At 42.6% G+C, this 26,731-nt stretch overlaps 1 protein-coding gene across 4 annotated transcripts in view; it reads right to left on the reverse strand.

The window, feature by feature from the left end:
• The window catches only part of CDC42BPA (CDC42 binding protein kinase alpha), a 184,200-nt gene that overhangs the window by 15,700 nt on the left and 141,769 nt on the right, over window positions 1-26,731 (reverse strand). For 3 of the 4 annotated variants that reach the window (XM_068153459.1, XM_068153461.1, XM_068153458.1), the window contains 14 exons: window positions 24,438-24,476; window positions 20,569-20,688; window positions 19,841-19,921; window positions 17,940-18,045; window positions 16,761-16,897; window positions 15,992-16,131; window positions 14,996-15,077; window positions 12,980-13,196; window positions 11,519-11,581; window positions 9,765-10,358; window positions 8,333-8,430; window positions 7,504-7,588; window positions 5,216-5,339; window positions 3,436-3,553 (listed from right to left, as the gene is read on the reverse strand). In XM_068153459.1, the coding sequence (XP_068009560.1) occupies window positions 3,436-3,553; window positions 5,216-5,339; window positions 7,504-7,588; window positions 8,333-8,430; window positions 9,765-10,358; window positions 11,519-11,581; window positions 12,980-13,196; window positions 14,996-15,077; window positions 15,992-16,131; window positions 16,761-16,897; window positions 17,940-18,045; window positions 19,841-19,921; window positions 20,569-20,688; window positions 24,438-24,476 (2,004 nt within the window). The remainder of the gene's footprint in view (window positions 1-3,435; window positions 3,554-5,215; window positions 5,340-7,503; window positions 7,589-8,332; window positions 8,431-9,764; window positions 10,359-11,518; window positions 11,582-12,979; window positions 13,197-14,995; window positions 15,078-15,991; window positions 16,132-16,760; window positions 16,898-17,939; window positions 18,046-19,840; window positions 19,922-20,568; window positions 20,689-24,437; window positions 24,477-26,731) is intronic. The other variant, XM_068153460.1, reaches the window with a different exon arrangement.

Genomic DNA, 26,731 nt, shown 5'->3' on the forward strand with positions numbered 1-26,731 from the left:
ATGGAGAGGGGACAGAGGAGGGCCATGAAAACGATCAGGGGGTTGGAGCACCTCTGCTGCGAGGGCAGGCTGAGGGAGCTGGGAGTGTTCAGCCTGGAGAAGATGAAGGCTCCAGGGAGACCTAAGAGCAGCCTTCCAGTACCTGAAAGGACCTGAAGAATGGAGAGAGACTGTTTACAAAGGCCTGCAGTGACAGGGCAAGAGGCAACGGCTTCAAACTAGAAAAGAGCAGATTTAGATTGGGTATCAGGAAAAAATTCTTTACTATTGACTGTGTTGCTCAGGGAGGTGGTTGAGGCCCCTTTCCTGCAGATATTCAAGGTAAGACTTGATGAGGCCTTGAGCAGCCCTGATCTAGTTGAGGATGTCCCTGCTGAGTGCAGGGAGGTTGGACTGGATGACCTTTGGAGGTCCCTTCTGGCCTGGACCATTATGTGATTCTATTCTACAATTCTATGGTTCCTTCCAACATAAGCCCTTCTGTGATTGCAAGTTGCTGCTGGAACAAACACACATCAAACTGGCTTTACTTGCAGTGACATCTCCCAGCATTAAGACTGACACCTACTTGCAGAAACAAGTTTTTAACAACCACTTTAAAAAGAATTGCAGCAGAGGAACAAGTCCAGAAATCGGTTCTATATTGTACACATTTTCTAATGTCTTCCCATCACTTTGAAGTGTGGGAAGTGAATTTCCCTCAAAATATCATAAGAAACAAAGTACCAGTCCTAACTTCAAATACTACCTTTGAGCTAACATAAGGCTTGCATAACTTCAATGAATCCATTTAGAGATGAGACAGCTGAAGAAATATTAATCTGTGTAAGCCTAGAAAATCCCCTTCTGCAGATAAAATCCTTTCTCATTTTACACTTGCCAACTTCTGATTCCCATGAGTTTTCAGCTACTGATGGTGTGAAATGAGATGTCTTTTGCCCTATCTTTAGCAGCAGTTTATTTTCTCTGCTTGAGAACAGACAGAAGTATTTGAAAGAGCTCACCAGAAGTAGAAAAGTGGAAAAAACTAAAAACATTCTGCTCTGCAACCTGCTCTGAAGCAAACTGTCATGCTTGGGTGAAGGGTCAGGAGAACAAATCTTGTGAGGAGTGGCTGAGGGATCTGGGATTGTTTGTTCTAGAGAGGAAAGGGCTGAGGGGAGACCTTCTGGCCTTCTACAACTCCCTGAAAGGAGGTTGGAAGAGAGGTGGGCGTTGGTCTCTTCTCCCAAGTAATTATCAATAAGATGAGAGGAAATAGTCTCAAGTTGCACCAGGGGACATTTAAGTTAGACATGAGAAACAATTTCTTTACTGGAAGAGTAGTCAAGCCTTGGAACAAACTGCCCAAGGAGGTGGTGGAGTCACCATCCCCAGAGATGTTCAGAAAATGTACAGACATAGCATTTTGGGCACATGTGGGCATGCTAGTGTTGGGTTGCTGGTTGGATTTGATGACCACAGAGGTCTTTTCCAACCTTAATGATTCTATGGTCATTTTTTTATTTAACACTAGACATATGAAAACTCACATCCAGGGAAGACAAACATTACTTGCCAATTTCCCTTGGGTTTGGCTTGTGCTTTCTAGATCTAGGTCCTTCACTATTTATTCTTTTATACACACACAAAAACACACAAGGCTGTGGGTTGTTGTTTTTTTTTGCGCAACTGCAATAAATATGTTTGTTACTGAGAGGTTCCTTAGAGTATCTCTAGCATGAGATTTAAAGTAAATCTTCTCCTTTCACTGCATATTCCATCTGAGAAAAACACAGTGCCAGAAAGGCTCATGTGCCATGTGCAGACTCCAGGGCAAAGTGTAATATTAAAGCACCATTTGCTGCAAAACAGAAGTACAACAACCGTCTGAAGACCAGAGGTTGTGCTCCTCAGCTCCTCAACTAGTGCAACTGCACGGCACATTTTATTTTCTAGTCTTACTGTTGGTTCCTTTGGACTTTTCAGAACCTGAAAAATCCCATTTTCAGGATCCATTTCCTGCTTTCTGCACAAACTCTGCTCTTGTGAGACCCCCCACCTCAAATATTGCATCCAATTCTGGTGTTTCCAGCATAAGAAGGACACAGAGCTGTTAAAGCAAGTCCAGAGGAGGGCCACACAAAGATGATCCAAGGGCTGGAACACCTCTGCTATGAGGATAGGCTGAGGGAGCTGGGGTTGTTCAGTCTGGAGAAGAGAAGACTCTGGGGGCATCTTAGGGCTGCCTTGCAATATCTGAAGGGAGTCTGCAGGAAGGCTGGAGAGGGACTTTCATCAGGGTGTCTGTCAAGACAACAAGGGGGAATGGTTTGAAGATGAGGGAAAGTAGGTTAGACTGAATCTGAGGGAGTTGCCCAGGGAGGTTATGCATGCCTCCTCCCCAGGGATGTTCAAAGCCAGGCTGGATGAGGCCTTGGGCAGCCAAGTCTGGTTGAGATGCGTCCCTGACCATAGCAGGGGCTTTGGAGTAGATGATCTCTGAGGTTACTTCCAACTCAAGCTGTTCTGTGCTTCTAATAATGGTGATCATTTTAGATAGCACTTCTGTACTAATGCCTGTGTCTTACTGTTGTACTCACGTAATCTGTTTCATATCATAGTGTATATCACATCATATCATCTTTCTTACAGCACTAATTAGCACTTTCTGAGTCACATCTGTGTCATCACGGACCACTTTAGACAACAATACAGAACACACAAACAAGATGCTCAAGGAGTAATGATGCTCTCCAATGAACAAAACATCAATTGGTCTTTAGCTCACAGAAAAATCTCAGTAACCTCCATTTGACTATTTCCCAATTAAGATTTAGTGGAAACAAATATGCTATTACAGGGCTCCTTTTCCTATTTTTCATCTTAAAAGGTTAGGTTTTACAGAAGAAATTCTGTTTCACTGAGATGAGTTAATCTGGAGAAAACACATAAAAAAAAATAGCACCTCTGGCACGGGGAGAAATTTGGGACACTGCACACTGTTAAGCTGCTACAGTGCCACTGTCTGAGGGAAAAAAGCTCTAAAGACACAGGCTGATTTGGAGCAAAAGATGGGAAGGAAAGAATCAAAGCATAGCTCACAAAGAAAGGAATTGCTCTTTCCCTTCCCACAAAGGACACAAGCCCAAATCATCTTAATTTTTTCCCCTTTCTAAAAAAAAAATCATAAAAATTGTCATCCACACAGAGAAGCCAATCTGCCTTAAAACCCAGGAGGCATTGGCCACTGCTCCTCCTTCTCTTGATGCCTAAGTGTCATCCTCTTTGTTTGAACAACAGAGCAGGTTCAGCACCATCTTTCCAGTTACACTGCTCCTCTACAAACCACATCAACACTCTGAACAGATGTTTAAAACTGCACTTGTCCTTCCCTCTCTCACTGGCAGCTTCTGTTGCAGGGGGACATACTCTCAGATATATTTTTGTACTTACCATTGGAAGGTCTTTGAGAATTTGTATACCATCTCCTGGCCCCATATGTGCTATGTGGTTAAAATTAGTTGGGTTAGAAATTAATTTGTTTCTCATTTCTGGGTCACGTAGCATCTCCCTGGAAGAGAAAAGAATTTGTTTAGGAATTTCCTCTGAAGTGAGGATGGACATCTATAAAACACGTACAGCTTTGTTTATCAGCTACTTCAAATGGAAATTGACCATGTTAACTGTGATAAACCCTTGCCATCATATCAGGAGTGGCATGGACAAGCTTCCAGCTTGAAGAAAAGGCAAGAGGCCAGAAGAAAAGAATGTTCTTTGCAGGCTAACAGCCCAGGTCCCAGTAGTTACTAACAAGCAAAGATAATCCAACCACTGTGAGCTGATAAAAAGCTCTGTATGATGAGTAAAAGCAGAACTCATTTGTAATGGATTATGAAGTGGAGATGCAAATGAAGTAAGAAATATGACAATAGGATTGAAATAGTACTGCAGTACCTTTCTCAGCCTGTGGTCAGAATTAAAAGCTCTTCAAAATAGCAAGGATGCATTTCAGTACTCAGAACAAATAAAACTTCAAAAGATCAGCTCAGAAAAGGCAAAGACAAGAACTTGAGTTTTATCTCCACTGTATGCAGCTGTATAGTTTTCTTAAGAGCCAAAAAGACAGAAAACCTGGGAGCCAACTATCAGTGCAAGACACTGGAAATTAGAAGACTGAAAAAGTTCTTGGAGTGTAGCTTGGCACAGTAGCAGATCATCTTCAGTGAGTGATCATAAATGGCCAGGTCAGCAGCACCCTCTGTGAACAGGAGTAGTGCAGACCTAGTTTTACTGGCATTTAGGAAGGTATTTGTGACCTGTTAGAGACATGTATTAGAAACACATCCTGAAGGCCTGCCTCCTCAGAAGAGGTGAATTTTCTGGTATGTAGAGAATGTTTAGGTAGTTAAATCTATAAATAAATGGGGGGGGAAGCAGATGTCTTGGAATATTGCTAAGACCAGAATTGCCTTGAGGAAGAAAAGCAGAGTCTGAAAGTAGTTAATCCACATGCATAGCTAGCAGTGTTACCTCCTTTGGCAAAGTGTTTATTACAAATCTTTACGTACACAGTAGACGTGCACCCCTCTGTGCACTCTTATATCCAGTATGTGGAGACATGCATCCCAAATTACAGCTGCTTCACATAATTACACTGATCTAATGAGTACTTGTAGTCAGTGCATCTCCATGTGCTCACTGGTATAAACATAGATTAAACATTGAGGATTAACATGGTAGTGAAGAGACAGAAACATCTGAGTAGGCGTTCCAGAAAGCAACAAATTAAGTACGACACTAGAGAAGAGCAGAGAAGGCTGTGGGGGGACCTTACAGCTGCCTTCCAATACCTGAAGGGAGCCTTCAGGATAGGCTGGAGAGGGACTTTTCATGAGGGTATCTACTGACAGGACAAGTTTTAAGTTGAGGGAGTGTAGGTTTAGACTGCATCTTATCAAGAAGTTCTTCAGTAGGAGGGTGGTGAGACACTGGAACAGGTTGCCCAGGGAGGTTGTGGCTGCCTCCTCCCTGGAGGTGTTCAAGGCCAGGCTGGATGAGGCCTTGAGCAGCCGAGTCTAGTTGAGAGGCATCCCCACCCGTGGGGAGAGGTTGAAGCAGATGATCTCTGAGGTCCCTTCAAGCTAAGGCATTCTATGATTCTACATTAGCATCAGTCACTGTCCTTCAGGGCCTACAGGCACATACAGAAGGCAAGGACACGTTGAGTACCGACCTCCTCTGCTGCATCCTCTCCTCCTCCGGAACTCTGAAGGAGTAGCGGCGCTTGTTGTTGATGTTTCGAACCATCTGCTTCCGGCTGTTATCTGATGTCTCAGGAACTACTAGTTCATCACCCTCTGAAATCAATATTAAACACCATGATCCAGGGGGACAATTCATTAGGTATCCATGGAATTTGAATTAAAAAATATTTAGGTATTTTCTCCCTCTGCTTTTGATATTGTTGGTCACCCCTTACTGCCCACCAAACACAAACAAACACTCTGTGGTCTCCTTGGTCACTCTCTAACCTGCTAGACAGCAACAGACTTAACCTTTCTTCATACCTGAGCTGCCACAACTGCATCCTCAAAATATCACCAATTAATTCTTTCAAACAAAACATTCAGGTGAGCAGGAGAGGATCCCAGTCCTCTATGTCAAACTTTCTTTGGCAGTTCTCACTGAAAAATCTCTACAACAGTCTTGTTCTGCCAGCCCTCTGGAAATTCAAGGAAAGAGTCTTTTTCATTCTTTCCCTACTTCAGAGCCTACTCTTTTGGAAATGCTTGAACACTGATGTAATTTTGGAGCAACTCCTGGAAAAAAGAGAAGATGTGGGAAGGAGTAGCAATCATACAATAGAAGGGTTACTTTGAATGAACCCTCCCCAACTGCTCTGTCTTGCTTTATGCATATGGAGACTAAAGTTACACTTAATAGGCTTGAACATAGCTACTGCTCACTGCCAAAACAGTTTTTGCACAAACTGAAATCTCCTCTTTCCTTAAGATCAACTGAAGAATTCTCAAGTTGCCCAGGGAAGTAGTTGAGGCCCCATCCCTGGGGATATTCAAGGTGAGGCTTGACAAGGCTCTTAGCAACCTGATCTAATAGAGGATGTCCTGCAGGGGGTTGACTAGATGACCTTCAGTGGCCCCTTCCAACCCACACCATTGTATGATTCCAAGTGTGGGATTTACTAGGAAAGCAGCTCCAGGAATAAAACTTAACAGACTGTTAAAGAGGTACACCTGGAGGATACTTTACTGTTTGTCAACATATTCTGAAAGATAGTAGTGTACAGGAGTAAACCATCACAGCCTTCCTTCCTTCTGATTCTACACTCTCCAGCTTCTTTTTTCCCCCCCTTCTCCTTTCTGCTCTACTTTGAATGTTTCACCTCTATTAGGACCTAAGAAATTGTTACATGTGCTTCCACCATATTGCTGGTCTCTACCACTGCCATTCCTCTTGTGTTGATTTGCTAGTCCTTTAAATAAACACTGAAACACAGCCAACACCACTAGATGTTTCTAGAGCATTTAATCTCCACTCTTTTCAGAACAGTTGTTTTTAAAAAAGCAGCTTCTGATTGTTAGAATGAAGCACATCCCCTTTCATCTGAGAGGTTAAACAAAAGGTTAAGGAAATTACTCAGGAGAATGCTTATAAAATGGACTCTATAAATAAAGTGAAAATAAATCATTAAGACTCACAACAAAACCAGAATTGTGAAGCTAAGGCTATGGCACACAGTTGTATGAAGTCCTATGAATATGTAATACTGTATTACTTCCTGATCCCTGGGAAAGGTTTGTTTAGGTTAATTATGCACTCTGTGGACCAGTACATAATGGGTGGCTACCAGGAGGATGGAGATTCCTTTTCTAGCAAGGAGTCCCATGGATAAGACAAGGGGTGATGGGCACAAGGTACTGCTGGGGAGATTCCCATTGGACTCCAGGAGAAAATATTTCCCCATGAGAACAGTTAAACACTGGAATCATCTCTCAAGAGGAGCCCTACATTGGACAGTATGAAGACTCAGCTTGCCAAGGTGCTGGGCCAGCTCATTTCAACTCTACTGTGACCAAGAAAAGTTGGACCAGATGATCCTTGGAGTCCCTTCCAACCTGGCATTCTGTGATAAAATTATTCTGCTACTGCCATGATCATTATTTAAGTCTTTAACTGTGGGAGCATTTCCAAACAGCTCTCTGTCAGGTGATCCCATATTTGGATGGAGCATCGAGTCATTCTATTTCCTACTTCCAGTCTTCATTCAAGTCTTCATTAAATACTCAAAAGGGAATGAAAGTTCAGAGTAGCTGCCTGTCATTGCACTCATGGTGGGATCTGTAAGTTTTGACTTTCTCCCAGGTTAACAAGGATAAATTTGAAGGATTACTTTCTCTAATGCATTAATCCAGGTCAAAAAAACCCCACAACAACCCAAAAGCTCTTTGTAAACAAACAAATAAAAAATTGCATGATGAAAATGGGCTTCTCATTACTTACCTGCCATTTTATTTTTGAAATATATTAATCTAACTGTCTCCAAGCCTAAAAGGTTTAGTGATCCTTCTGTATTCAAGGGTCGTACCTGAAAGGAGGAAAATCAGACTGTGATAGTAATAACTCACATCCATATAGAGCATCTCATTCTGAAAGCTCCAAAGTGCACCAGAAACTCAAAAGCAGCACTGTAATAAAGCCAACCAGGGAGCAGTACAGTACAACTGTCCAGAACAAAGTCTGCTTCACAGCAGAGCTGCAGGCTATGGAAGCAGTATCTCCTAACCCCAGTGACACATGGCAGCTCTGAAGAACAATTGCCACTCATTAAAGCCATGAAGCAACCTTAAAACCAGTTTGGGATTTTAAATTTCTCTTTGGAGAACAAGTACAGAGAAGAAGTTCTGCACAACTAGAGCGGTGAAATACTCCAACAGGCTGCCCAGGGATGTGATTGAGGCTCTGTCCCCTTCCAACTTAGGCCATTCTATGATTCTATCTGTCTACAGTGTTCTCAAGCAGCAGAAGGTACTTAACACGCAATCAGTCCCAAAGAAGCCAGCTGCATTTAACACCAAGGCACTGCTCTTGGTGTCGTATCACTAAGTAAACTCCAGATTGGTCATTCATCTAAAACAGAGAGAAGATATCCAAACACCTTTCATGTCTTCTATTTCCAACAGAAAGCCCAACTTTCTTTGCAGTAGCTCTTCTTTCCACTCAATCACGTTTAGACAGATGTAATGATGGCTTCTACTGTGCTTTAAGAACCTGGTATGACTGTAGCACGACTGAGCCGAGCTTTCAACTGGCACTGAAACAGCTGAATTACCTTTTTGAGAGGAATAGTCTGAATCCACTCCATGGAGTTCACGTCAAAGATATCAATTGCATTTTCACTGTACACAGAGAGGTATGGTGCATTGTAACCTGTGAGGAAATGACAAGGTCATGTGCTTTGAGACAGAGCCCAAAACAGACAACATTTCACAATTTATAACTAGATTTATTTAAAGAAAAAAAGAAAAATAAATCTGTAATGCAACAACAACCTCTGCAAAATTGTGCCAGGGGAGGTTCAGGGTGGAGATTAGGAACAATTTCTTTCCTGCAAGAGTGGTGAGGCATTGGAATAGGCCGCCCAGGGACATGGTAAAGTCACCATCCCTGGAGCTGTTCAAGAAACATGTGGCCATGGCACTTTGGGACATAGTTTAATGGCCATGGTGGTGTTGGGTCAGCTGTTGGACTTGATGATCTTAAGAGGTTTTTCCCAACCCAAAGAATTCTATGAGTCTATGACTATACACTAAATGACCAGCAGTTGGAACTAAGCATAAAAAGAGTAATAAAAATCTCCATGTTTCCTTCTATCTTTAAATCTCATATTTGGTGGATTGTAAAGAGAATTCTAGTGCTGCTTATCTTGCACATTTCCCCAGGATGAAATTTGTTTCACTGGGACCACGTCTAAAGGAGAATTTGTTATTTCGTATTTCCATGTTGGGAAGAAGATTGCCATGGTCTGCCAACAGTAACAAAAGCATCCAATTTGTGTTTCAGTGTACCAGGTTTTGCTACAAAATACACCTCCATTCTGATTAGGAACAACACCAAGACACTTCATTTAAGGTGATGAAAAATCCTACACCAATACCAGTGACCAGTAGAGATGTGCTGAAGATGAAAATACCTAGTTTTTCAGACTATCACAAGATCTTATGATTCATTTTTCTCTGAGGCCATTGTAATAATTACACTCTTGATTGAAAACCAGAAGGATACACAGCCTGTAAAAGCTGTTCCTTCCACATTCAGAAGGGGCTTCACTCAAACAAGCTGAAACAAAGATGATCCAAGGGCTGGAGCACCTCTGCTATGAAAATAGGCTGAGGCAGCTGGGGTGGTTCAGCTCAGAAAATAGAAGGCTGTGGGGGGACCTTAAAGCTGTCTTCCAATACCTGAAGGGAGCTTACAAGAAGGCTGGAGAGGGACTTTCCGTAAGGGTGTCTAGCAACAGGACAAGGGGGAAAGGTTTGAAGCTGAGGGAGAGCAGGATTAGACTGGCACTTAGGAAGAAGTTTCTCAGTACAAGGGTGGGGAGACTCTGTGTGATCCATCACACTCTGGAATAGGTTGCCCAGAGTGAAGTTGTGGATGCCTCCTCCCTGGGGGTGTTCAAGGCCAGGCTGGATGAGGCCTTGAGTCTAATTGAGAAGTGTCAACATAAAATAGCAGGCAGACTGCCAGAGAGGGCAACTTACAGCAAGAAGATGGAGTCGCAGGCCACATCAATTCCTGTTGCCGAGACCTTCGGCCCTGGCAGTCAACGTAAACCCCTACGCTGCTAAAACACAGCAGGTATTCTTTGTTTGAGATTTCGACTGCACAGATGGCATCAGTTGGCTGCTGTGAGACAAACGAGAGCGTGTGGTCATCCGGATGGAGCAGGCTGTAGGGGCTGCCCTCTCCGTGCAGGGGGTATTTTAAGAAACCTGACTGGTAGCCCACACAAAGCCGGTCACTGAAGATTGCCATCCACTGGACGTTGCCCTGGACTTGGATCTCCTTGATCTTTTTGTGCCGCGTCTTGCTCTGATTGAGTTCGTAACAGAGGACCTGCCTTTTCATGGCTACGCACAGGCAGGTCAGGGCTCCGTGGCGCACGTGGCCAGACACTATGGACTGGCAGCCTTTCGTCTCTGCCAGCTTGTAGAACTCGGTCTCCCTTCCATCCAGGGCAGCCATGGGAAACAGCCGCACGTGACGGTTTCGTCCCGAGATCACCGCCACCAGCTGCTCGCTGGGGATGAGCTCAATCTGATGAACCTTCTTGTTGTCACCAACGCGGACAATCTCTGGAAACAAAACAAAACAAACACACACCCCCACCCCCAAACCCAAGTCAGTAATATTCAAGTGTAAAGTGGTTACAACAGAAGTATCTGTAAAGACAAACTAAGGCAGCAACCCAAGCAATGCCATTCATTGCTTCCTTGCAATATTTAAATGTATGCAATCAGAACTTCTATTCCAGCAACAGCAGATGTGGCAATGCTGGATAGACCTTTGGCTTTTCCTCATCAGGAAGCAGATCTGATGTAGCTGTCTGCATCAACACACAGCTGCATCAAGTCACACCTTCAGTACTGTGTCCAGCTGTGGCACACCTTGAGTACTGTGTCCAGTTCTGGGCCCCTCAGTTTAAGAAGGACATCGAGACATTTGAACGCGTCCAGAGAAGGGCAACAAGGCTGGGGAGAGGCCTTGAGCACAAGCCCTACAAGGAGAGGCTGAGGGAGCTGGGATTGTTTAGCCTGGAGAAGAGGAGGCTCAGGGGAGACCTTATTGCCCTCTACAACTACCTGAAAGGTGGTTGTAGCCAGGAAGGGGTTGGTCTCTTGTCTCTAACAACCAGCACCAGAACAAGAGGACACAGTCTCAAGCTGCACCAGGGGAAAGTTATTCACTGAGAGAGTTATTCGTCATTGGAATGGGTTCCCCAGGGAGGTGGTGGAGTCACCGTCCCTGAAGGTGTTCAAGAGGGGATTGGATGTGGCACTTGGTGTCATGGTCTAGTCATGAGGTCTGTGGTGACAGGTTGGACTCGATGATCTTTGAGGTCTCTTCCAACCTTGGTGATACTGTGAAAATGCTTCCTTGTGAGAATGGTTTGGAGGAGAAAGCCCAGAAAGGCTGTGGAATCTCCATCTGTGGGGATTTTGAGGACCTGACTGAACAAAATCGTGAGCAATCTGGTCTGAATTCAGTGTTAAGCCTGCTATAAACAAGGGAAGAAAACCTTTAACTGCATTCAAGATGCTCAGTCTTTGTTACCGGAAAGGATCCCCAAACCAGAGAACACCACCTTGAGGTTTCTCTCTTGTGTGGGGACTGTCCAGCTGATAGCATTGCAGAGAAAACATGAAACCAGAAGATATTGAAAGCAAAAAGGTTACAAAGTTACTTCCAGGTTGTTTAATATTAAGGAAATTACTACCAGTTCCTAATGTCTTACCGTCTTTGGTGACATGCACAACAAATAATCCTTCTTCATTCCCCAGAGCTATTCTTTCATGGTCTGTATTGAGATTAAAAACAAAAAATAAAAAAGAAGTTATTTTTCTTTGGAAATACTTGACAATAATCAACAACCCTACTGTGGCTTTCCAGTATCTGAAGGGGACTACAAGAAAGCTGGGGAGGCACTTTTTAGGGTGTCAGGAAGTGATAGGACTGGGGGGAATGGAACAAAATTAGAAGTGGGTAGATTCAAATTGGATGTTAGAAGAAGTTCTTCCCCATGAGGGTTGTGGGACACTGGCAGAGGTTGCCCAGGGAGGTGGTGGAAGCCTCATCCCTGGAAGTTTTTAAGGCCAGGCTGGATGGGGCTGTGAGCAACCTGCTATAGTGTGAGGTGTCCCTGCCCATGGGAGGGCAGTTGGAACTGGATGAACCTTGAGGTCCCTTCCAACCCTGACAATTCTATGATTCTATTAATTCTGATTAACAGAGACAGTTTTTTGTATCTTTAAATAACAAAAAGAAACCCTAAAGCCAAACCAAACACATTCATCTACTTCCCAATCTTTCCAATTCCTGAAAAAAAAAAAAAAGTATTTTCTCATTTGTCCTGTTAGCAGAAACAGCAAGAAATACCATTAAAAAAAACCCAAACCCATATTCAGAGCACTTAAGTGTACTACAGACTGTGGAATAAAGTGTAATATTGTGTAATTTGAATGACCAGTTTAACCTATTTGATGTAGTCTCATTTAAAATAACTAAATCAATTCTGGTTTTAGATTTTCTCTCCAGTCCCATGTGCAGGTATTGTAAAACTCAGTGATTAATGATTATTCTACAGTGCTACTTTTGCCTGGTTAAGGAATTACATTTACAGAATAAGAGTTATGAATAGGTGTGAATAGGGGGAACAGTCTTAAAGACCTGACTGGGTAGTGAATTGCACTCCTCTCTTAAATCTATCCACACTGCTATATGGGAAAAAACCATTACATATTACTCACTAGTCAGTAGATAACTCCATGTAATATGTTAGTTGGGCTGGGTTTATTTTAACCCAAAAAGCAAGCCTTTGGCATACTCAGTGATATCCAGTGATAGGACAAGGGGCAATGGGTGCAAACTGGAGCAGAGGAGATTCCAGGGGAACATAAGGAAATATCACAGAATTTCAGGGGCTGGAAAGGACCTTGAATGATCATCTAGTCCAAATATTTTTTTCACTGGGAGGGTGCTAGAGCCCTGGAGCAGAGAGGTTGTGGAGTCTCCTTCTCTGCAGATATTCAAAACCCACCTGGATGTGTTCCAGTGTGACCTGCCCTTGGTGATCCTGCTCTGGCAGGGGGGTTGGACTGGATGATCTTTTGAAGTTCCTTCCAATCCCTAACATTCTGTGATACCCATTTCTAACTTAGCACTTTATTCTATACTGTTCTAGTTCTTAATTTCATACCTATAATTGCTGCTGACTGTGTTGTTTTGATGAGGGGTAAGGTGCTGTCATAAGCTTCTTTGGGAACATAGACTGAGCGGTCTTTGAGCTTGTTCTTCTTCAAGATCCTGTGCAACTCATTCAGCACTCCTACCCACTTGCTCTTTTCATTCTCACCGTCTGCCAGAATCAGGATTGAACACTTATTACTGGATGCAGAGAGCTGGGAAGCTGTAACCTGGAAAATTTTTAAAGATACATCTTAAGTCAGAAGGAACAAAAAAAAAATTCATCATGATCATTTCTACTAAGATATCAGATGCCACAAAGGGACTTTTTACAAGGGCTTGTAGTGATAGGATGAGAGGGAATGGATTTGAGCAGGAAGAGGGGAGATTCAGACTGAGATTAGGAAGAAATTCTTGATAGTAAGGGTGGTGAGACACTGGAACAGGTTGCCCAGGGAGGTTGTGGATTCCGCCTCCCTGGAGGTGTTCAAGGCCAGGCTGAACGAGGCCTTAAGCAACCTGGTCTTGTGGATGATGTCCCTGCCCATGGTGGGGGGGTTGGAACTGGATGGTTTGAAGGTCCCTTCCAACCTAAACCATTCTATGCCTATAAGTGCCCTTTTAATGAGCTGTCTGAAGTAAGAATGCAAAACTTTAGCTTCTGTTAACAGAGAACAGAAAACCCACAGAAAACCTGTAGATGTGAGGAACGCAGCCAAGGAGAGAAAATCTAACTTTGTCTTTATTCCAAATACATTTGCATTTATTCTGTAATTGCGCAGTGACTAACTAAGCTAACCAAGTGTTTCTCACAGCAGTTTCTTACATTGTAGTCTGTAACTTTAAGACCAATAGATCTGTTAAGAAAATAAGGGAACAGGAATGGCTTTTACAGAAGAATGATTTATGATCCTTTTGCTGCATTTGGTCCAGCTATTTGCACATAAAAATGAAAGTTTCTTTTGTAGGTTTATCTCCTCAGCATGCAGAGTGATGAACAGCCTGAAAGCTAGAGAAACAAGGGTTGAAATACAATGGTATAGTAAAGAAGTGATAGTGGAATTACTAAGACAGCAAAGTGATTTCATTAAGTCAAAGCTTTAATTCATAGATTCATAGAATGGTTTATGGTAGAAGGGACCTTAAATATCTAGTTCAAATAGAAGACAAATATTAGAAAAAGCCAACAATGGCAAAATCCTAATACCAGACACTAGACATAAATTTGGATGACCATTTTACACTGGATTCCTATACTGGCTATCTGATGAATGTGAGTTTTCAGAGATCTAGTGCATAGAATCACTGAATCATTTTGGTTGGGAAAGACCTTTAAGATCATCAAGTCCAACCATTCTCCAGCTCTGCTAAACCTGGTGCTAAACCATGGCTCTCAGCAGCACATCTCTGCCTCTTTGAAACACCAGGGATGAGGATTCAACCATGTCCCTGGGAAGCTTGTTCCAGCCTTTGAGAATCCTTTCAAGGAAGAAGCTTCTTGTAATATTCAACCTAAACCTCCCCTGGTGCAACTTGAATCCATTATCTCCTGCCCTAGAGGAATCTCATGATCTTCCAGCATCACAGATGTATAGAAGAACATGATGGTGCCCATGTGTTTGTACAATTAAGTTTCTCATCTATACAAAGAAAATATGTGACAGAAAGTCTTCAGGGATAGCACAACAGATTAAACTGAGAAGCAGAAGGCAACTTTAGGAGATAAAAATGTAGGTCACAAGGAAGATAAGAATTCCAAACAACTAACAGGAGGTTGAGAAAAGTATGTCTGGCTGTGAAAGTTAAAAAAATAAACCCCACCTAAAGGAGTAGATGAGAACTTGTCTAAATGCATGGGTTCTATTTTTATCACAGAAACGATACACGTAGAGATCTTTATGCACTGCTGCTGCTGCCATGGATACCACACTTGCAAAGGAAATAAAATACTAGCAAGCTGTTGGTGTGTGCACAGCACACTGTGAAACCCTGCACTGCTGGGCTCCTAGGGGTGAGATGTAATACTTACCCTAAAGATACAGGGGATATCTTTTCGATTTGCATGGATGACATCTGAGGCCAAGACAGAACTCACTGAGAATTCTTCATCCCTTATGGAGACCACAAACAGAACAGGCATAGAGTTATTAACCTCTATTTCCAGAGTACCACCAACAGTGTCATTTTGGCAGGGAAACAACAAGACAGCAGTGAGACCTGGTATTTTTTAATTATCCTTTCCTCTTTATCTGCAGATGAAGTTCACAAATGCAGTGTTGCATAAGTAAATCCCTGGTAAAAGTTGATGGAGATAAATCTATTTAGAGTATCTGGGTTTTGTCTTTTTAAATCAAAACATTCCCCCTCCCCCCAAATAAATGAATGAATCAATCAACACATGAATGAACTTAAAACATAAGCCTGGATCAAGAACAGCTCTCCAGCTTTCCATTAAAATCATCTAAGCTAAAGCTGCCTGAGACTTCTTGGACAAACTGAAAACTAATCTACTTCAGAGATAAGCTTTTACTTATCTGGTATGTTAAATGTTCTCAATACTGCTGAAGACAGTGGAAAAACTATTTAACTCTTCTGAATCAAAATTTGAATTAGTGTTATCCTATAAAATCCTCTATAAGTTTCATCCTGTGATTTTGCTTCTGTGATAACAAAGATTTACCTATCTTTCAAAACTCTATTCAACCCTAAAGAGCGTATTTTCCTTCTTTCTTCTTACCACATCTTCCACACAGCTGAACAGATACATTCTGGCACATGATGATGTAGTAATAGAAGTTTAAATAGCTATATATGACCACACAAGTGTAGTCCAGGCTACTGCAAATAATCCTGTTGTTTGGGTTTTTTTTTTTCCTGGAAAATTAGAGGTTCTCAACATGGATTACAGTGTTGCATAAAAGCTCTGGACTTTGATTATTGATTTCACAAATTAGGAAAAGCAGGGGGAAAAAAAAAAATCTCCCAGTGCCCCTGAAAAGCTCCCACTCAGCACCAAAGAGCTTACCTCATGTCTATGACCTGACTCACTACCACGCTGGGCTGGGATGCTTTTCCTTCTGCTACATCATATAGGAAGAGTTTAAAATCGCAGATCACTGCCAGCGCTCTCTGCCAACCTTTCTTTACTCCAGCTGGTTTTGGTACCTTTAGCAAAATAAATTCTGATCAACACCCTGTAAGTTTGCATGCAGTCAGAAACCAAACAGGGCAGAAATCAATTCATACATCTAGACTGACAGGCTTTTTATTCAGTGATGAAGTTAAGCGACATAAGCAATAGCACAGATGCTGTAAGAGCACCAAGCGCAGACCCCACAATATAGGAGTTAAAAAATGCATAGCACCAGACTCTTTCTTCTTATTTCAAGACCTCATTCAAAGTGGTATTAACAAGTAGAGAGAAAGAAATCCATCTAGCTGGTCAGTAGGAATGTGGTCCAAACTATGCTGACCAGTTGTTTCGTATTTCTGTACAAGAGCCCACAGCAATGACCCTAGATGGTACTAGCATCAACAGGAAGAATCAGAACCTCACAGGCCCTGGAAGACGATCAGATCTCTAGAGATGTGTCATTCAAGACCAACTCAAAGCACAATGGCTGACAGAGATGGAGAGAGAAATACTGCTGAAAATGCTAAGAGCCGATTTGTGAAAATTTAGGTTTGTTTCCAAACTGTTACCTTAATGTACAATTGAATCCATCACCCCCCAGTGCCCCTCTTCAGAAAACATTAAGATTTAAGTGCCCCAAATGCAGCTACCTGATACTTACTCGGACATGTCCTTCATAAGCTGTTCCTATGCCTTTCTGTGGATCTATTCCCAAAGGTCCCTTAGTCTGTTCAGGAGGGATTGGACATACTGCAGGAGCCTTGTCTGCACAGGTCACATGGCAAGAGAATCCACACACTTGTGAAAAGGAGAGGAAACAGAAAGATTATTTCTTGTGCTGTGCAACAGCTAGGATAATGATGACAACGTTTATAGAGGAATCTTCTCTTTTTGACCAACACCTGAATAGTTTCACTGAACAAATATAAGTGGGTGCAGAGCAGCAGCTCATAGAATCATAGAATGGTCCAGGCCAGAAGGGACCTCCAAAAATCATCTAGTCTGACCTCCCCACAGTCAACAGGGGCATCCACAAGTAGATCAGGTTGCCCAGGGCCTCATCGAGCCTCACCTTGAATATCTCCAAGGAAGGGGCCTCAACCACCTGTCTGGGCAACCTGTTACAGTGTTCTACTACCCTCATAGTAAAGAACTTCTTCCTAACATCTAATCTAAATCTGCTCTTCTCTAGTTTGAAGCCATTACCCCTTGTCCTGTCACTGCAGGCTTTTGTACACAGTTTCTCTCCATCATGCTTTTATCATGCTATCCATCGTGCTTTTATCTGCTCTGAATTCTTTCACATTTCCAGAGGTGTATGGATATGGCCTAGTTTCATCCAGGTAAGTAAGAGCCTAATCAGAAGCTCATACTGAGACAATTTCTGTTATTTCCCCTAAGCCCAACTCTATTAGCAAACAAAGAGCTGGAAGCTCCTCTCAGTGATGAGCATCACTCTGTGTACACACAAATAAATTAGTCCTGGAAACAAGTGAAATTGGTACTGAATGGCAAAGCTGTCTTACATTTTGTACTAAGCCAGAAAACAAAACTACTGTTGCTATACATGACCACTGACTCTGGCCTCTTAATGCTATTTTAAGTCAACTAAGCTCTTCTACCACCCACTGGAATAAATCTGTCCCCAGATAACTAGGTAATCTCTTATGTAAGATGTTCACTGTTTGGCTCCTACTGTTAACAAAGAAAAAAAGAGGCATGAGAATATATTCTGTAATTCAAACTACAAACAGAAGACTCCTGTACTATCACACTACAACAGTTAGTGTGCAACTACAAGACCTTCAGTTCTCATTTAAGAGCTTCCACAGGTGCTCACCTTCACAAGTGCAGCCCTGTCGTATCAAACCCACCATCAGAGATGTGCACTGATTGCATTTTGTTGGTGTGTTAAATGATTTCACGACAAATTGGTGGGCTTTAGGCTGTAAAACAAGCAAAGATGTTAATACCTGCAACACTTTGGAAGAACAGTTACTTTTCCCCCCCACAGACATGAGTGCATAGGTGTGTTTAACAAGGTAGCCTATTTGTGTTCACTGAAATGAGATCTGAGCTCCTAATACATGAGTTTATTCCTTCTCAGTGCTGGTTATTGATAATTTAAAACAGGGGAACTGGAGCTTGTCTAAGAACACGAATTTGCTTCCATTGCAGATAAGAAAGTGTCCAAAATTATCTCATTGCCCTCTCAAAGTTGAAAGTGTCTGTGTATGGATGTGCTTGGTGGGCTCCCAGCAGCCAAAGCCAGCCGACCACACTATTTTCTGAGCTGCAAATTCACTGTTCCTCTGTAAGAAGTGTTGCCTTAATTCAAATCAAACCCCATCATTTTTATGCCAGAAAACATGACAGAGTTCAGTTTTATGGAGCTAGGCACAAGCCATTTCAGAATACTCAATTTAAAAGCAAGAGTATGGATGAAGGACCAGCAGGACAAGGTGTATCCCCCACTCTACTCTGCTCTTGAGACCTTACCTGGAGCACTGTGTCCAATTCTGGTGCCCCCAACCACAAAAGGGACATAGAACTGCTGGAGTGGGTTCAGAGGAAGCCACAAAGCAGATCAGAGGTCTCGAAAACCTCCCTTATGGGGACAGGCTGAGAAAGATAGGGGAATTGAACTTGGAGAAGAGAGGGCTGCAGGGAGACCTTAGAGCAGCTTCTCATGTACCTGAAGGGGGCTACAAGAAAGCTGGGGAGGGACTTTTTACAAGAACTTCTAGTGACAGGACAAGAGGGAATGGATTGAAGCTGGAAGAGGGCAGATTTAGACTGAATTTAAGGAAGAAATTCTTTACAGTGAGGGTGGGGAGACACTGGAACAGGTTGCCCAGGGAGGTTGTGGATTCACCCTCCCTGGAAGTGTTCAAGGCAAGGCTAGATGAGGCCTTAAGCAACCTGGTCTAGTAGAAGGTGTCCCTGCCCATGACAAGGGGGTTGGAACTAACTGATCTTTAAGGTCCCTTCCAAACCAAATCATTCTATCAATCTATGAAGTTGATTTTGAAAGGGCTCCTCCTTACTTCTTGGGCACACAAAATATGTGAGTGAGGCCTTTAATTCTCTGTCCCCTCAGGGATGGTATTGCTGATGCTGTGGTATCAAAACTAAATGACTACCACCTTCCACTAGACCTGGCTGATCAAGGCCTCATCCAATACAGCTCTGAACACCCCCAGGGAGGAGGCATCCACAACCACTCTGGCCAACCTGTTCCAGAGTCATTAGAATCAGTTTTAAACTAGTCCACTGGATTAGCAAAAGAGTATCACAGTATTTGCTAGTAAATTGTAATAGCCTTGTCATCACCCTCATACTGAAGAATTTCTTCCTAAGATCCAGTCTAACCCTGCTCTCCTTCAGCTTAAACCATTTCCCCTTGTCGTGTTGCTAGATACCCTTATGGAAAGCCCCTCTGCAGCAGTCCTGCAGGAACTTTTCAGGTATTGGAAGGCAGGTCTAAAGGTCCCCCCAGAGTCTTCTCTTCTCCAGGCTGAACAAACCCAGCTCCCTCAGCCTATCCTCATAGCAGAGGTGCTCCAGCCCTTGGATCATCCTTGTGGCCCTCCTCTGGACTCGCTCCAGCAGCAGGAGTTGTTGATTCTTCTCAGCAGTTCTGGTTAAGATTACTGCGCAAATTATCTCCCCTGAAGCTGTTGCCCATGAGTGACATCTTCCCCCTTACTACATGAACTGTGTGAATGCTTGACTGAATACCTTTGGTGCAGAGAGTCCTGATCCAATGTATGCTGTCCTCATGGTTGGTGTGTGCATTGAACGGGGAGGATGGTCTGCAACCTGAACAGAGTCCCCAAAGGGTCAGTAAGACATCCAACACATGCTCTCAACGACAGCTTGAATAAAGCATAAAAAGGCCACAAACATCCTACCCACCCCACCCCCACACACCAAATAAATTAACACAGGACTCAGAAAACAAAATCTCCGTTCTCAGAAAAATTATGTGCAAGACTTATCTCCTAAAAGTCAAAATTATATCTGCAATGTATCTTAAACACTTGGTTGAATTTTCTCTTATATAAAATAATCAAGAGAATTCCATTTCTTAATAGGGGACACATTGCACTTGCTGCAGAGTCTGGCTAAGTATTTGGTACTGACAAGACTTTGAGCAGGACTTCAAAGTGTACTCTTACACAGTAGAGTCTAACATTAACTTTGTGCCAACATATCTTAAATATTCATGGCTGGGGCATGTTATGAGAGAGAGAGTGTAGCTAATAATGGATTCAACATAGGTCCCACCCTGTGAAAGGAAATGCAACATTCCCCAAAATACAGTTCCCCACTAGTGCAGAAGCTTCCTACAGGGTCCTGAGTAGCCTACTGGAGAGGAGAAAACAACTGCAATAGCAATTTTTGTATTAATGAAACTGTTACTCCTAAAAACCCCACCAAAACCAAAGTTGTAAACACTGAAGTACCTCAATCGGTTCAATCTCACTAGCTGTAGAAGGAGACCTTGATCTTGAATGGAGGTGAGACTTGCTATCTTCATCCCGTGATGGTGTATTAGACAATGTAAAATTCTCAACTGAATCGATCTAGGAGAACAATTCAAGAGAAAGAAAAAGAAAAAGAAAAAAAAAAAAGAAAAAGAAGAAGAAAAGAGGGGGGAAAAAGAAAAACGACCAAAAAAAGTAAATCAAAGACATCATTAAAAAAGAATTCTTAGGTCTTACCAAAATAAGATTATGGGAGCAGTAGAATTCCTAAGAGAGAACTGAGAGGATAGAAATTTGGGTTTAAGCAGCTTTCTACTTTGAGTACAAAAATGCAATGAAAAGCATTGATATGAACACACTAAGGCTACTGCCAAGAGGGGAGCACATGCACAACAAAGCTGCTAGCTCAGGGGGCTGATAAACACTTGAATGAGTTTTGTCCACTGGTAGCAGAGATTCGTCAGGAGTCAATTGCCATAAAGCCCACATTGAGGAGAAATCAAGGAGAAAAGGCAGCTCAACCAACCTGTTTCCTGTGGTTAGTGTTAATTATAGTCACTGAAAATTGAGGAGCTTTTTTGGTACCCTGTTTGAACTACAAACACTTCCTGACCAGAAATACAGTTTCTTCAGGGAAATATTTTTCCTAGTCCTTGACACACAATGAAACTAAGCCCAGGACAGAAGTACACTGAACAACAAGGCATACAGGTACAAAGAGGTATCTTAGATAACAAGTCAGCTGTTGTCAGTGCAACTGAAAAAATCAGAGAATGAAAGATTCTTCCTTGAAAACAAGACATCTCCACAGCAAACATTTCTATGTGAAAGTATCTATATCTATGTTATGAGATGAGGATGGTTTTCCCCATTTAAAACTAGAAGCTGGAAGCTTACAGAAGGCTCCATTGCAGATCTGGCTTTTCTGGAACAATCAGCTCCCCATTGCTAAGGATTTGGCTAGCTTGCACAACAAGCTAAAAGAGACAGCAAGGCTGATACAGCATCTGAACATTCCAGTGGGATTTTATCGCATTTGCATTTTACATTATACTGAGAATTTCACAAACTTTACTGCCTCTTGGGAATAAAAGATGTTGCCAAGCCAATCTTGTACATGCATATACAGTCTTGTTCTCCAGAAACTCAGTCATGGTAGCAAACAGGTGCAGTTCCTGCACTGAGTGTGATTTTCTTGTTAATCTTGTCAATGTTTTTTTCCAACAGTGGAGAGTTAAATTTGATGGCTTCTATTTTTATTGTAGCCCCCAAAATAAAATAAATCTAGTGGAGAATGGTCACCAGCTTTGTCAACTTAGGCATGTTAAGATGCCTGCAAATATTTCCCTTCATTAAACAGGAAATTCCCACACCTGTTTTCTACACATAGATGCTGTGTTTCAAGCATTGAGGCAAAAATTAGCATTAAAGCAAACATTTTGTGCTCAGATGTATCAGAAGGACATAACTGGAAGCTTTATCCAGTATTAGAAACACTGTTGCCTTCAGAGTAGTAAATTCCAAGTTGCACAGATTCACAGAATGGTTCAGGTTGGAAGGGACCTTAAAGATCATCCAGTTCCGACCCCTCTGCCATGGACAGGGACACCTCACACTAGTCCAGGTTGCTCAAGGCCTCATCCAACCTGTCCTTGAATACCCCTACAGATGGGGTATCCAGAACCTCCCTGGGCAACCTGTTCCAGTGTCTCACTACCTTCACTGCAAAGAATTTCTTCCTAATCTCCAGTCTAAATCTGCCCTCCTCAAGCTTCAATCCATTCCCTCTTCTCCTACCACTACAAGTCCTTGTAAAAAGTCCCTCCCCAACTTTCTTACATGCTGAAAGATAAAATCATTTGAATTGTTTGAAACTTTTTGGGTTTCTTCAAGTCATCTAAACATGTGTATGATAACTCCACTCAAGGACTGTTTAACCTCAAATAAATCTACCTTCTTTTTAAAAGTGTTATTAAAAATAAGTCCAATGAGCAACCACAGGCAAATTTTCATATCAAGAAACAGACATTCCTTTTCTTCTCTGAGTTCAACTCAGAGATCTAATCTGTTATTTCATAAAGGTTTCCAGATACTCCAAAGGCTTTCCCTTTCAAAGCAGCATCTGCATACCAAAGAATTTTCATGGTGTCTCTTAAAAAAAATTTAGTTTGATATGAATGACGAAACTTTACTGGAATGTACTCTAAAGCCTTTGTAGTTGAACACAACTGCTGAACCAGTATCAAATGTATTTTTTTCAGAGAAACACAGAATTGTCAGGGCTGGAAGGGACCTCAAGGATCATCCAGTTCCGATCCCCTAGCCATGGGCAGGGACACCTAACACTAGATCAGGTTGCTCACAGCCACATCCAGCCTGGCTTTAAAAATCTCCAGGGATGAGGCTTCTATCACCTTCTTGAGAAACCTGTTCCAGTGTCTCAGCACCATCATGGTCAAGGACTTCTTCCTAGCATCCAATCTGAACCTACCCACTCCTAGTTTTGCTCCGTTCCCATACATAACTGCTCACTAAACACTCAGAACCTCATCTCCTGGTGCAGAATTTGAAGGGAATTTAACCATCACCTTTCCTCTAAGTTAAACGCAGCCCTAAACTGTACTGCTGCAATAATCACCAGGTTCCTTGCTCTAAGGAGAAGTGAAAAAAACCTGACTCAGCTATGGCTGCAAGCTTATGTGGACCATATCAACACCATTAGAATCAGTTTTAAACTAGTCCAGTGGATTAGCGAAAGAGTATTACAGTATTTGCTAGTAAATGGTAATAGCCTTGTCATCACAGAATCATTGAGTTTGGAAAAGACCTTCAAGATATGAAATTCTGTCACCCCAGAGCACCATGGCCATTAAACCACGTCCCAAAGTGCCATGCCCACTCATTTCTTGAACACCTCCAGGGACGGTGACTCCACCACCCCTCTGGGCAGACTGTTCCAATGCCTGACCACTCCTTGGAGGAAAGAATTTTTTCCTAATATCCAACCTATATTTCCCCTGGTGGAACTTGAGGCCATTTCCTCCCCCACTATTGGTAGTTGCTTGAGAGAAGAGACCAACCCCGCTCCCCCACCACATCAGTCCAACCTCCTTTCAGGGAGTTGTAGAGAGCCAGAAGGTCTCCCCTTAAGCACTTCTTCTCCAGACTAAAAAATTCCAGTTCCTCAGCTGCTCCTCCTAAGACTTATTCTCTAAAACCGTACTTAATTCTCTACACAGTGCTACCTGTGTGGGTCTGAGGCAATGCTAAACTGTGTACAAGCATATATGGAGTTTAAGGGACCACAACACATCCAACTCTGTTTTCCTTGCAGTAGTTTTTCCTGCCCTCTTTGATGCTCCAATTTACCCGGTTCCCCAATTCCCATGTACTTGTCTCTGTCCTGTGATGTTCTCCATCTTTTGCTATGACTTGCCTGCCAGATGCTAAACTCTACCTTCCCAGAGGCAATAACAAGAACTCGACACACACCCTCTGCTAAAGGCAAGGAAACAAACAGGACCTCATTCGACATTTGCTCATCTTCCCAATCTGCATCTACCTGATCAGCCTCCACAATGAAACTCCCTTACTGGAAAGAGAAAGCACCCAAAGCAGCTTCTCCAGCTACTGTGACACTCTGCTTGCAGGACTGCCAAATGAAACACTCCAAAAGCTTTTAGCCCACAGCTGTAAAACAACAACAAAAAAATCCAGCACAGCAGCAGCAAACAGCAGCAGCAGCAGAAGACATGCAGCGAGATAAATACACAGTCCATACATTAAACAAAGGCATGTACACAACAGGCAAAAAATAAAGGACCACATAGAGTAAGACAGCCTCTTACACGTCTGCCTTTGTTAGCTGGAATACAGGAAGGAGAGCGCTTTAACAAAGAGAGGAGGAGAAGATGTTACAAAATCAAACAATGACACAAACATCAGGTCAGCATTTGTTGCTCTCTGTCACCAGAGGTAGTGTTTAGACACACACAAGCATGTTCATTTTTCACAAGTGTTTTGAAAACGTGATATTCTAGGGCAACAGGAGGGAAGAAACATCACACACATACACACACACACAAAGAAGGAAAAAAACCAAAACAGTTATTTTCATGTTTAGATTTGTTAGACTGGGTAATAGCAGTGAAACTGCAGACTAGGTTACACTACAAATTTACAGTTAGCATCTCTCTACCTTGAACAAGGCTAATAAAGCAATCTCTGCCATCTCTTGCAGGCACAGTGTGCCCAATTTAAAGTATCATTAAGAACCAGAATGATTCTAAACTTAAGTTCTGAATGTGCAGGTTGAGCCAGGGCTGTCACCACACACTACTTAATCTGTTTAATAATGATAGTTCAGAACGAGATTTATTCTGTGGTTATTTACAGAGCTCTGACATGTTGCATCTAACCAAAGCCCACGGGGACTGCACATGAGGACAGGCTGCAGGAGGACTGAAGGAAACTATTTTTAGTTCATAACACAATAGAGGGGGAAATACTCTTTTCTAGCAAGTGGAGACAATATTTTTTGTTAAGGGAAAACTGGATTCCATGTTGTTGCTATTAAATAATCACAAATTCATCTTTAAACAAAACAAGTTGGTGGCTCCTAGTAGTAAATGACATACACAAAGATCCACTTGGCAAAAAACAAACCAAAGCCCAACACTTCCACTGTCAGACACTTCTAGGGAATGCAGGAGACTTAACACCTAGACAACATTATTGAGACAGCCTGCAATGCACAGGAGAAACAGCAGCACAGATCTCTACATCAGTGTATTAAAAGCCCCTGAGAGTGACTTCCTTCCCCACCAGAACCAGAAACCAAGGACAGCAAAACCCATTCCTTCTCTTTGTACCATCCTGCATGCACCGGAGATATAAAGAGGATTTCTGAGCCCAGGGGCTTTCATGGGTGTGAGGATTTAGATGCCAGTTCTGACAACCTGACCAAGTATCTTCTCAAGGGGGCACAAGTGGAACCATCAGTGGATGCTACTCAGCTGCACAGTGAGCCACAGAGGCAGTGAGACTTCTTTCAAACTTTTTAATTGCAAACCCACCATTTTCCTTATTGTAAACCTGAGAATTAACTCCAGTCAAAGTATGCTGTAAACCATTGCTATCTGGATGGCAGACACACAAGACATAGCCACCCTAGTAACTCCCAAGTGGAATCAGTGGGCCAAACTCAGTGCTGCTGATGTATCTCTATGTTCAATATACTTCAGAGACCTCACGAACAGTGCTATGGAACCACAACTATGCAGTACTTTACCCTCTGCCATTTTTTAGTAAAGAACAGAGGATGAAGAAAAAAATGTGTGTCATTAACAATATTTACTTCAAGCTCTGAGTTAAAGGAGGGGATTTCCTGGAACCCATGTAATAACTGCAGCACTGCATGAGTCAGAAACCTGAGGAGCTCTACTTCTTTCTTGGTCTTTATATAAAGAACTCACAAGGCTTCTCAGGTTTGACTGACCATGGATGAATTCTTGAGTTGCTGCAAAAAGCACTGCCCTTCAAGGGTAGCTACTATCAAAAAGAGACAATGGAAAGAGAAGAGAGCTCACATAGAATCAAAGAATGGTCTGGGTTGGTAGGGACCACTAAAGATCATCCAGTCCAACCTCCCTGCCAAAGCAGGATCACCTAGGGCAGGTCACATAGGAATACATCCAGGTGGGTTTTGAAAGTATCTCGAAATGGAGACCCCACAACCTCTCAGGGCAGCCTGCTCCAGGGCTCTAGCATCCTCACAGTAAAGAAGTTTCTCCTTGTGTTGAGGTGGAACCTCCTTCCTGTATTCTATCTTGCACCCACTGTTCCTTTTTCTGTCACCAGGCACCACTGAAAAGAGCCTGGCACCTTCATCCTGACACCCACCCCTCAGATATTTATAGACATTGATCAGATGCCCTCTCAGCCCTCTCTTCTCAAGACTAAACAGCCCCAGGGCTCTCAGTTTGTCTAATGTATCTATATAGAGAAAAAAGCTTCTATAGTTACAGGGGGAAAAAAAGGGTTCTAGAAGAAGAAAATAATTTCTGAGCTGGGGAAAGGAAATGTAACCAGCACAACAGGCCCAAATACTACATCCTCTCTGCAGAGTAGACCCAAATACTCT

This window comes from Melanerpes formicivorus, unplaced genomic scaffold, assembly GCF_026170545.1.
Source record: "Melanerpes formicivorus ecotype bairdi unplaced genomic scaffold, bMelFor1.0.p_v2 SCAF_26, whole genome shotgun sequence".
Lineage (NCBI taxonomy): Eukaryota > Metazoa > Chordata > Aves > Piciformes > Picidae > Melanerpes > Melanerpes formicivorus.